Genomic DNA, 9,973 nt, shown 5'->3' on the forward strand with positions numbered 1-9,973 from the left:
AGGCTACGACTTGCCAGCGGCCCCAAAAAGGTAACCTGTGCCAATCTGGTCACAGCTTATCACAAGTTACATGCTGGCTTCTTTTCATATAGGGAGTTGTTATAAAATAATATATTCAATTGTGTTGGGAAAAAGTGACTTGATGACACAAAAAATTTTGGGGAGTAATAGCATACTTATATTGAAAATGTTATCATCCCCTATGATCCTGCAGATGTTACATTTGATACTGCTACTCTGATGACAAAGTAAGTCAATGCCAGCATTTTACACAGATATCATCACTTCCTGTTTACCCCTGTAGTTAACAAGTGTAGCATTACCAGATTATTGTTTGAAGGTGCACAGAAATAAACAACTTTGCAAATGCTTGTTAACTTACCTACCAAGCTAGCTATATTCAGCCAATACAATTATCATTAGCTTGCACAATTGTCATTTCCAGTAGTGTATGACAGTAAACTTTTTGTTTTAAAAAAGCAGAGGAGACAGTATTGAGACACAAAACAGAAAGCTCTGGCAATACATGGTTCCAGTGGCAGATGTCCTAACCACTCAACTATTTCTGAGCACCACATGATATTGAAACCTGTTTAAGCTACTAGCCTAGAGTTTTTTGCAAAATCATGACAAATGATTGACCAAACATGATTTGCTTCACACGTGCCTCCAAAATACTTTCAAATTCAGTTTTTTGTTGTTTTTTTCACGTGAAACATTCCACCCTAAAAACTAAAAACAATTCTTCTTGCATGCTCCAGAGCGCACTTAAGATATTTTTAATCAGTTTTCTTCTTATGCACGTCTTTATGCGTGAATTACTTTCTTTTTAACAAAGGGTTATCTGAAGAAAAAATAGCAATTGTAGTCAAAGTTTAGGGAAGTTACATTATAGCCATGCTAATGCCTTAGTTACCAATCTTGCTAGCTAGCTAGCAAGGCTAGGTAACGCTAGGGTAAGCCAACAGCTTTGTAAACAAATGTGTGACACTTCTTTTGCACTGCTAATCAGCAAAAGCAGTAGATGGTGTTGTGTATGCAAGCAATCATTCAGACATTTCTCTCTAAAGTTGAGTAAGATGTCTTGTAGACTCTTACCTGGATAGCAAGCCTATTTGGAAAGCTATACCTAGTTAAAATTACTCACCAGATATGAAATCATCTGAGCAGACCCTGTACTGAATGCTGTCTGTCTTGACGTCTTTGTGATTGATTGATTGAGCCTATCCATAGTCGCCTTCTTTTTTCTGATATTTGCTTTGCTATAAAATGATTTCTTCTCAACTGTTTTTCCTGCCTTACTGGAACAGCCAACCACACAACAAAAGTTGCCCATGGTGTTTGCAGTGCTGACAGCAGCAAGTCGGAATACGCAGTTGCACTGTATTTACGTAGTGGTTTCCTAAGTCTGTGTTCACACACAGCTTTTTTTTTTCCAAAACTGCCACCACCTTTTTTTACATTAAAACATATGCGAAGCAGCCGCAAGGTGCACAAAAGGCGGCCACTCTCGAAAAAGCACTGCACCCGGCAGCTTTTTTGGCAGAGCAGAGCACTTTCAAAAGCTGAGTTTGGTTCAACTTTTCAGAAAAGCGCTGGGTGACATGACCCGCTTTTTTTCTCAGCCAACCAATCATAATGAAGGAGGGGCTGGGTTTCATGCTACGTAGGACGCTGGCTGTTTCCCACAACAACAATAAAGATGGAGAAAGTGCCGGTGGAGAAATTAGTCATTGCAGTAAATGAATAAACAGCATCACAACACCGATCATAAAGAGGTAGTGTGGGATCATACTGGACATGTATTGGGAATATCTGACAAGCCTTTGCTTGTTGCACAACACTGTATTATCTGCTAGAAGTGCCAAGTTAGTTAACGAGCTAGCCAGCTACTCCCCAGCTAACGTCAGATAACGTTATAGTGATCTGCTTTTTATTTCTCCTCACAAAAAGTGCTCCAGGGAGCGCTTCTTCCACAAAAAAAAATGCAATGTGTGAACGCAGCCTAAAATGGATGCTAAGGGTTCTAGAATGCTGCTATGTAAATTTTCTGCCCAAATGGGATTCCAGTTACATTGCCTTGTCACACTAATGGGAAAATGAATAGGGGTGTAAAATGTAAAAAATGATTGCTTCCAACTACGTTCGATACCAACACTGACTATTTTGCTGAAGATCTTTGCATTTAATCTGGATTTCTTTATTTGTTAAGGCTGGTCTGGACCACTTTTGGAACCACCATGAAAAAAAGTGTTAAAAAATGCCAGGCATTAACTAGGTTCGCATTTCAGCATTTGACGCTGACATCACCTGCTCTGCGCGTTCTGCCAGAGATGACACCTGTGACACAACATCCACACTGAGTTTGTTAGCAATTTATTTTTAAATAGATTAAGTTGATAACACCTGTAATAGATTATCCCTGTGACAATTCCAGTATCATGGTTTCATATATTTAAAGGGATGAAACAAATTATGAACGGGAACCAGATATCCTATTCATTTTTAACATAACCTAACAATAAAAAGGAGCCCCGAAATTATGACAACACCTCTGTGGTCTATTGGTAGCTAATGCAATGGCTTCCCTGAGCAATCATGAAGTGTGCAAATGTATGTGAATATCCTGCAACAGTGACTGACCTCCACGTTTCCTTGGAAAGTCTTTCCGCAGTACACCAGATTTCCGGCTACGAAACTCTGGGCCCCTGAAGTCATCTCTTACGTTATCCACTGGTTCAGGCCTCACCAATACAGTGCCTATGTGAATAAAATATGTCACAATAAAATCAAGGATAGATTCAATAGCAACATTCAATATATATTCATAACCTAAGCACAAGGAAATTCGAAGACCTACCTTTTGGTAATCTGGTTAAATCAAGGTGACCATTTGAACTGACTGGTAAATCCAAGTCATCATCACTTCCATTCGAGTCCCCAGATTCATCCAGTCCAGAGTGCTTTATAACAATGGAAGGTTTCCTGTAATATCAGTTAAATAGGAAAGAATGAAAAGTCCCAATGATCATCCAATATTTCCCACAGACTGTCAAGTTACTTCGGCAGGGGCGGGGGGTGGGGTTAACAATATTATTGTATTACTATAATATTATTATTAGTGAAGTTTAATTTAGCGAGCCCAGTAGCTCTGAAGTCTCTCAATCTAGTATAAGCTAATGGCATTGCAACATTAGCTGACTATTATCCTTCCATCTGATTATTGAGGCTACGTTTCAAACCATGTCTCCATTCAGTTTGTGTCGGCACAGTCACACTGCAACTCGAAGGAGCACAGATGCACTGTGTCATATACACATCTACATATACCTAGGCAGGCCGCCAAAATATTAGCATTGCAGGGGAAACACTGTCACACTTTTGTCTTACTGTGGTGCTTTATCTATGCAGGCATGGTCTAAACTGAAATTCTAACTCACCTCCTTGAGCCAGAATATTTTGAGATATCTGTGGAGATTCCTCCCTGGAAAGCAAAGCAAGACAGTTTGTTAGTTGGTCACTTACTGGTAATATTTAGTTTTATATCAAATCAGTGACAATCACAGCAATGTTACAAAGATGGATGCACTCAGTGGCCACTTTGTTAACTACACACTTTTGCATTTATCTAAACTCCTCCAGACAGTGAGTCACATATGAATAAAGCATAAAGCATGCAGATGTGGTTGAGAGGCTCAGTTACTGTTTGACGAAACGTTAGAATGGGCAAGATGTGTGATTGAATTGGCTTTGAACATGGTATAATCGTTTGTGCCAGAAACAGCTGACCTGTGATTTTTGCACACTGTAGTGTCTAGAATTTCCCAAGAATGGTGCAATACACAACACATCTAGTGAGCTGCATTCCTGAGGGCATAAAATGCCTCATTGATGAGAGATCAGGGGACAATGGCAAGACTTGCTCAAGCTAACAGGCGGGCCACAAGTATGCTTGATACAACGGTGATGTGCAGAAGGGCATCCGGGAACACACAACTAGTCAAACGTTGAAGCAGATGGGCTACCGCATCAAAAGACCATGCCACGTTTCACTGCTGTCAGTTAAGAACATTAAGATGAAGCTAAAGTGGGCACATGATCACCAAACCTCAAAGACTAAAGAGCAGAAGAATGCTACTTAGTCTGACGAATCCTGGTTTTTGTTGTGACGTGCTGCTGGCAATGTCAGAAGAATCGGAGCATCATTTGATCACAGCGAACCTAGACATCATTGCTGACCAGGAACATCCCTTCAAGACTCGTCTACCCTTTGTCAAATGCATACTTCCAGGAGGAAAATGTGTCACGTCATGAAGCACGCATCACATCAAGATGGTTCCAGAAACATGACAGCCACTTTAATTTACTCAAATGGTCTGTACAGCCAGTAAATCTCAAACCGAGGCTGATTCAGACGTCAAAAACAATGATGTACTAACCCACAGATTGTGACTATAGAGGACATCAGGCTACATACATGTATTCCACAAAATTTAAATATAAATTTAAATATAAATTACCAATATATATATATAAAAAAAGAAACAGTCTACTCTGTAAGTCGGCCTTTCAACAGCTCATTGGTTTTAAAGAAACAAGTTTTGAAAAACCCAAGTACAAGGCAAGTGTCAGCTATAAAATAATTTAGACATGCTTGGGCTGTAGCAGTGGCTGTGGTGTAACTGGAAAAAAAAAATGTGTGATGTGTAATCTAAATATATATGTTTATATAACTAAAAATAGTGTATCGGTGCAAGTTAGAATCAATACTAAGAACCACAAATCTGAATTTCTAGAGATTACTGAAGGTGTTCCTCAAGGCTTAATTTTAGCACCTGTTTTATTCTCCATTTTTAGATTTTATTTTGGGCAAAGCATATTCAGCCAGCAAAGATTCACTTATACGTAGATGACACGGTCATCTATATAGTTGATTCCTCCCTTAATCAAGCTACTAGAGACCTCCAAATTGCTTTTCAGACACTTCAATCTACACTTCTCCAATTTAAGTTAGTCTTAAATGCACATAAAACTAAATTTATGACATTCACCAGACGTCGTTTACAGCTTGCCAAATTAGAAAAGGTCTCATCCTACAAGTATCTTGGCATGTGGCTGACTGAAAAGCTATCCTTATCCTTATTCCTTTAACATACATACTGAAGACCTTGTGAAGAACCATAAGCTGAAACTGGGTTTTTACTTTCGTTTTAAGAAATGTTTTTCCTTTGAGGCAAGAAAGAAGGTAGTTCAATCCACAAACTACGTCCTGTGTATGCATGCATCCTGCTCATTGCTACACAAGCATCTCTGCTCTTCATTCTGAATGCTAAAATGAGCACTCATCACTGTATATTTGATTGGTTGGATTTCACGTCAATCTTTCCAGGAACATTGTAACAGCTTTACCAAGCTGTTCTTTCCCTATGTGTTGTATTGTATATCATATGCGTTTTATGTGGGACATGTGTAATATGTATATATTTGCTTTTAACTTATTAATGCTGCTGTCTTGGCCAGGTGTCTCTTGTAAAAGAGATATTATATCTCAAGAGACTTGCTGGTTAAAGAAAGGTTAAAGAAAAAAAAAATCGACTTAAATCCATAAAGACGAAGAAAAATGCATATGACAAAATGCCAGAAACATTGAGTTAAACAATTACCTCTGTTGTAATTTGGCCTGTTGAATTTGGCACAGTACGGCTCCTGCTCGTCAGACCTGTGGATACAGGATCAAGTAAGTGAGATTCCCATGTTCAGTAAAAGTGCTAGTAAAGTATGCAAACAATAATAAGAATTTTTTCCCCATCACTCATGATTAGATTAATCAGAGTCTCTACCATGAGCATCCTCAGAGGCTGGTGTGCGATTGCTGTCCTCAACTGGAGAATGAGCCAGGTACTCGTGTAGTTTGGTCACTAATACATTCAGCTTGCTGGCAGTGGTGCTGCAGTCAATGAGAGAGAGCACAGTTAGGTAAAATTGGCAGTTTGCGATACCTGGCAAGTTAACAAACTCATTGTTTAGCTACCATTTACTGGACCTCTTTAAGTACAAATTAAAAACAAACAGGGGCAACTTAACATTAGTGATTATGAAGTGTATGACTGTTGTCCAGGTCAGTTTCTTCAAGCATGGTCTTTTGTTTGAGTGTTTGAGAGTCCACAATTGTTTGTCCTCTGAGATACTATTAAAATATTTGGTGTCTGAAACAAAAACCTCAATCAACTGTTGCAACTTACTCCTGCATGTCAATACAATAATTGTAGATGATAACCAGAGCAGGGGCCTGAAATGTCCCTACGGTGTTTTTACAGTAACATCAACTCTAACGCTTTTCTTGGTTCCTTGACAGCAGGGGAGCACAACTGGGTAACTAGATAAAAAATAAATGAGAAACAACTGTTTTGGAATAAACAGTATGTAGATCATAAAAGCAAAATTAGGCCTATTTGTCCACTGAATTTAATAGAAATCCATTCATACATTTTTGAGCTATCCTGCTGTCTAACTCTAACTGAGACAGTCTAATTAACAGGGCCAAAAACATAACCTTTTGGCAGAGGTAATAACATGTAAATATACACACTGGAAATGCACAGCTCTTTGTGAGATGAACTTAATACACATAATGTATCATCTCTGATATTCATCCCAGGTAAGAACACATCAAGAAATAGCTGAATATAAGCATCAGCCAAGACTGCGGTTTGCCCTCAGTTCATTTTATTATGCTAGGCTTCCATTTGAGTAACTGCTGGCTATCAGATGTCAACATCCATCGCCTTTTACCCATAAAAAAGTATGGAACAACAGTCAAACAATGAACAATATACTCTAGAGCATACAGGGTTGTTTGCTGTCGTTGGTACAGTTATGTTCTCCACACAACAGTTTGCATGGAGGAGGAGCAAGATCCGCATTTTCAGGCAGTCTCGATGTGGTTATTTGGTGCGCATACAAGTTCTAATGGCCTTGTTCTCACCTGCCCAAACAAATCAAACAGACATGCTTGGTGTGAATTGTTACGCATTGGTGCCATTCTGTTTCAGAGAATGTATACACAATTACTTCAGTTTGTCTTCAAGATTGAATGCAACAAAGCACGACCATCTAGGTCTATGCGCAGAACCACCAATGCAGATCTATAAATGCTTGCACTGCTGTAGACACAGCAAGCAAACTACGGCGACACTTGAATGCAAAACTATAGCCTAGCCTTAACCCATACATTAGCAACTGAACCGCTGAACTAAAAAGAAGAATGAACGAATCACTCACATCTGCACTGTTTCTTTCACTCTTTCCGATACACCTGTACGGTTCATTCAGTCCAAAACAAAGATGTTGATTCAACAACTGAGCTACTAAACCATACACTAGCAACTGAACTGTTGAACGAAGTAGTAGTTGTTTGGGTGTCATGAAAAGACAACAATTAGGCAAGGCAACGAGACTATTAGGTGCACAACCAGCAATTCGTACACTTGTTTGTCACATTGTGAGGGCACATGAAGGATTAAGGCTAGCTTAATTTATGGTTCAACGTCAAAGTGTCTGTGGTGACGGTGTAGACTGGAGTTTGACAACCTTGACGAAGGGCAACACAAGACCGGAAGAACTGTGATTGGTCCGCTTCATATTTCCTCCTACGTGTTTCTGGTTGGTTTCTGCGAATAATGAAGACAACATGGAGCGGGTCGAAGAGAGACCATCTTCTCCTTTTCAAACACAAATGAGCTCTTCTTCCTGATCTAAAGCCATTTCCACTTCCAAATCACTATCTGCAACCATTGTACCGTTCTGTTTCAGAGAATGTAAACACCATTACTTCCATTTCACAGAAAGCAACAAAGCACAATACTGGCATCTAGCGTCTCGGCGGTCTACGCGCAGAACCAACTACGCAGAACTATAAACGCTCGCACCGCCATGGACATCGCAAGCAGCTGATCAGAAATTTGTTCTGATGGCTTCCTCCTTGAATACACACAAAACAGAACATTCAAATGGTTGTTAAAATCAACTTAAAATGTCTCAGCAACAAACCACTCCACGCCCAAGTTCAACATCTGACAGACAATGAAACCAAACTTCTGAAGGAAACCGCCCCACCAGAGTCCCTCACTTCAGAAGACGTTTTCTGAGCAGCCGCATCGGTCAGGATCGGACTCGAGATGCAAGTGAATGGCTAATGGACTACAGCGACATACTGAGGTCGATCGGCGTTAAAATCGAGCCTGAACAGTATCCGGATTTGGCCAAGCCCTTCGCATTGCAAAAATACGTGCGCCATCATCCATTTGCGGACACTGAAGAAAATAACGTGGGCCCATATGTCTCAGTAAACTGACAGTCAACTTCAGAAGATAGCTAGAGCATAATTCATTTATGAGGAACTTCACTGAAAATAACACAGGGTAAATTGTATTCATCATTGATTGCAATTTTTTTGGTAGAATAGTAGTACAGTCAGAATTTAGCCACCACAATATTATTATTTGATCATTTGGGGCCATCATTACGATAGCTGATATATATAATAAGAGGCTGCACATCCAAAACCAACTTCAGCTTTGTATAATTAGCTAGCTATATTTTATTATTTCAACCTGACTTTGTTATCTTGGTCGCAGCACAAGCTAAGGAGCACTGCCGCTGAGACATCGTCAAAATAGCATTAAAACCCACATTCCTGTTACGTACATACATGCTTTGTCTGCTTTGAAAAATGCTAAAGTTACAAACACTAGATTTAGCTGGCGTTAGCTAGACGCTAGCAACCTAGCTGATGCAGCTAGTAGGTTCATGCTCGTTAGTGAATAGCAACCAAACGCAATTCATTTCTCTGTTATTTTACCTCAGCATTCCCGTAGACATCTTGAGAAGCCAGAGAATACAGCAGCTGAACAACCGAAGTCGTTCAAAAGCGTATCATCTCATGGTACCAATCTGATCTGGTGAAAATATGGCGCTCAATCTGCGGCCAGCATCAAAGAATAAACACATATAAGAGAGTCAACTGGAATTGACACCCAGGCAGGGAACGTTTGTAGTTCTGTTCATTACATAGTACACAACTGCGCATGTCTGCTGCTGCTGCTGCTGCTGCTGCTGCTGCTGCTGCTGCTGCTTCTTCTTCTTCTTCTTCTTCTTCTTCTTCGTCTTCGTCTTCGTCTTCTTCTTCTTCTTCTCCTTCTTCTCCTTCTTCTTCTTCTTCCTCTTCTTCTTGTCTTTTAAACGTGGTTGCGTGCATTACTGCCACCCTCTGCTTCGGAGTGTGAACCAGAGACTAGATTCTAGCCTATCTGTTATAAATGCTATAACAGTTATAAATGCTGTTATTAATCCTGTTATAAATAAATAAAATCAAAGAAAATTCTGCAACATGTGCCACTTGATATGTTCATTATTATTGTCTTCATGTTAAATTCTCTGATTCCCGCCTTTTTAAATCCTTCTTTCATTTGTTCTCTTTCCTTCCTCCACACTGCATAATCACATGTTCGACTGACTCTCAACCTGACAGTGATCACATAGGCCAGTTGGAGCATGTCAGCTTCCATAACACCTAAATTCTTAATGAATGTTGATTATTTGGGATATTCCAATTTGTGCATATTCATTAAAAAACACAAATGGACCACAGGGTCTGATTATAATATTGTCCAGATCTGTCAAATCCGGCTTGTGTCCCCTAAGCATACCAATGTTGGACATCTTGTCCCATGACATGACTTTTTCGGCTATGTTGATTAAATAAAATTGTTTTTAATTAAATACACTTGCCAGTAATTTGTAGTTTATTTTGATGCATTTGTTGAAAGTGAAGTAGGTTTGTTGAGAACTTGTAATTAGATTTTTTTTTTTTCTCATCTCTGAATCCAGAACAGGTAAAGCGCCTGTTACAGCAGGGTGAACTGATTGTCCAGCAGGTGGAGCCAGACGCGTTTCCTTTCATCTGTGCCACAGA

The 9,973-nt window shown here is 39.6% G+C and overlaps 1 protein-coding gene across 2 annotated transcripts in view; it reads right to left on the reverse strand.

Annotated features, from left to right (window-relative positions):
* The window catches only part of LOC139661201 (transcriptional regulator ATRX-like), a 31,150-nt gene extending 22,169 nt beyond the window's left edge, over nucleotides 1-8,981 (reverse strand). For both annotated transcript variants that reach the window (XM_071539595.1, XM_071539594.1), the window contains exons 1-6: nucleotides 8,861-8,981; nucleotides 5,841-5,947; nucleotides 5,664-5,719; nucleotides 3,441-3,484; nucleotides 2,861-2,985; nucleotides 2,644-2,760 (exon numbers count right to left, since the gene is read on the reverse strand). In XM_071539595.1, coding sequence (XP_071395696.1) covers nucleotides 2,644-2,760; nucleotides 2,861-2,985; nucleotides 3,441-3,484; nucleotides 5,664-5,719; nucleotides 5,841-5,947; nucleotides 8,861-8,880 — 469 coding nt within the window. In that variant the 5' untranslated portion in view covers nucleotides 8,881-8,981. The remainder of the gene's footprint in view (nucleotides 1-2,643; nucleotides 2,761-2,860; nucleotides 2,986-3,440; nucleotides 3,485-5,663; nucleotides 5,720-5,840; nucleotides 5,948-8,860) is intronic.
* Between the last annotated feature and the right edge of the window lie 992 nt (nucleotides 8,982-9,973).

This window comes from Centroberyx affinis, unplaced genomic scaffold, assembly GCF_046629955.1.
Source record: "Centroberyx affinis isolate AG114_WGS23_722 - 3 ecotype Tasmania unplaced genomic scaffold, CSIRO-AGI_Caff_v1 ptg003475l_1, whole genome shotgun sequence".
Taxonomy (NCBI): Eukaryota; Metazoa; Chordata; class Actinopteri; order Beryciformes; family Berycidae; genus Centroberyx; species Centroberyx affinis.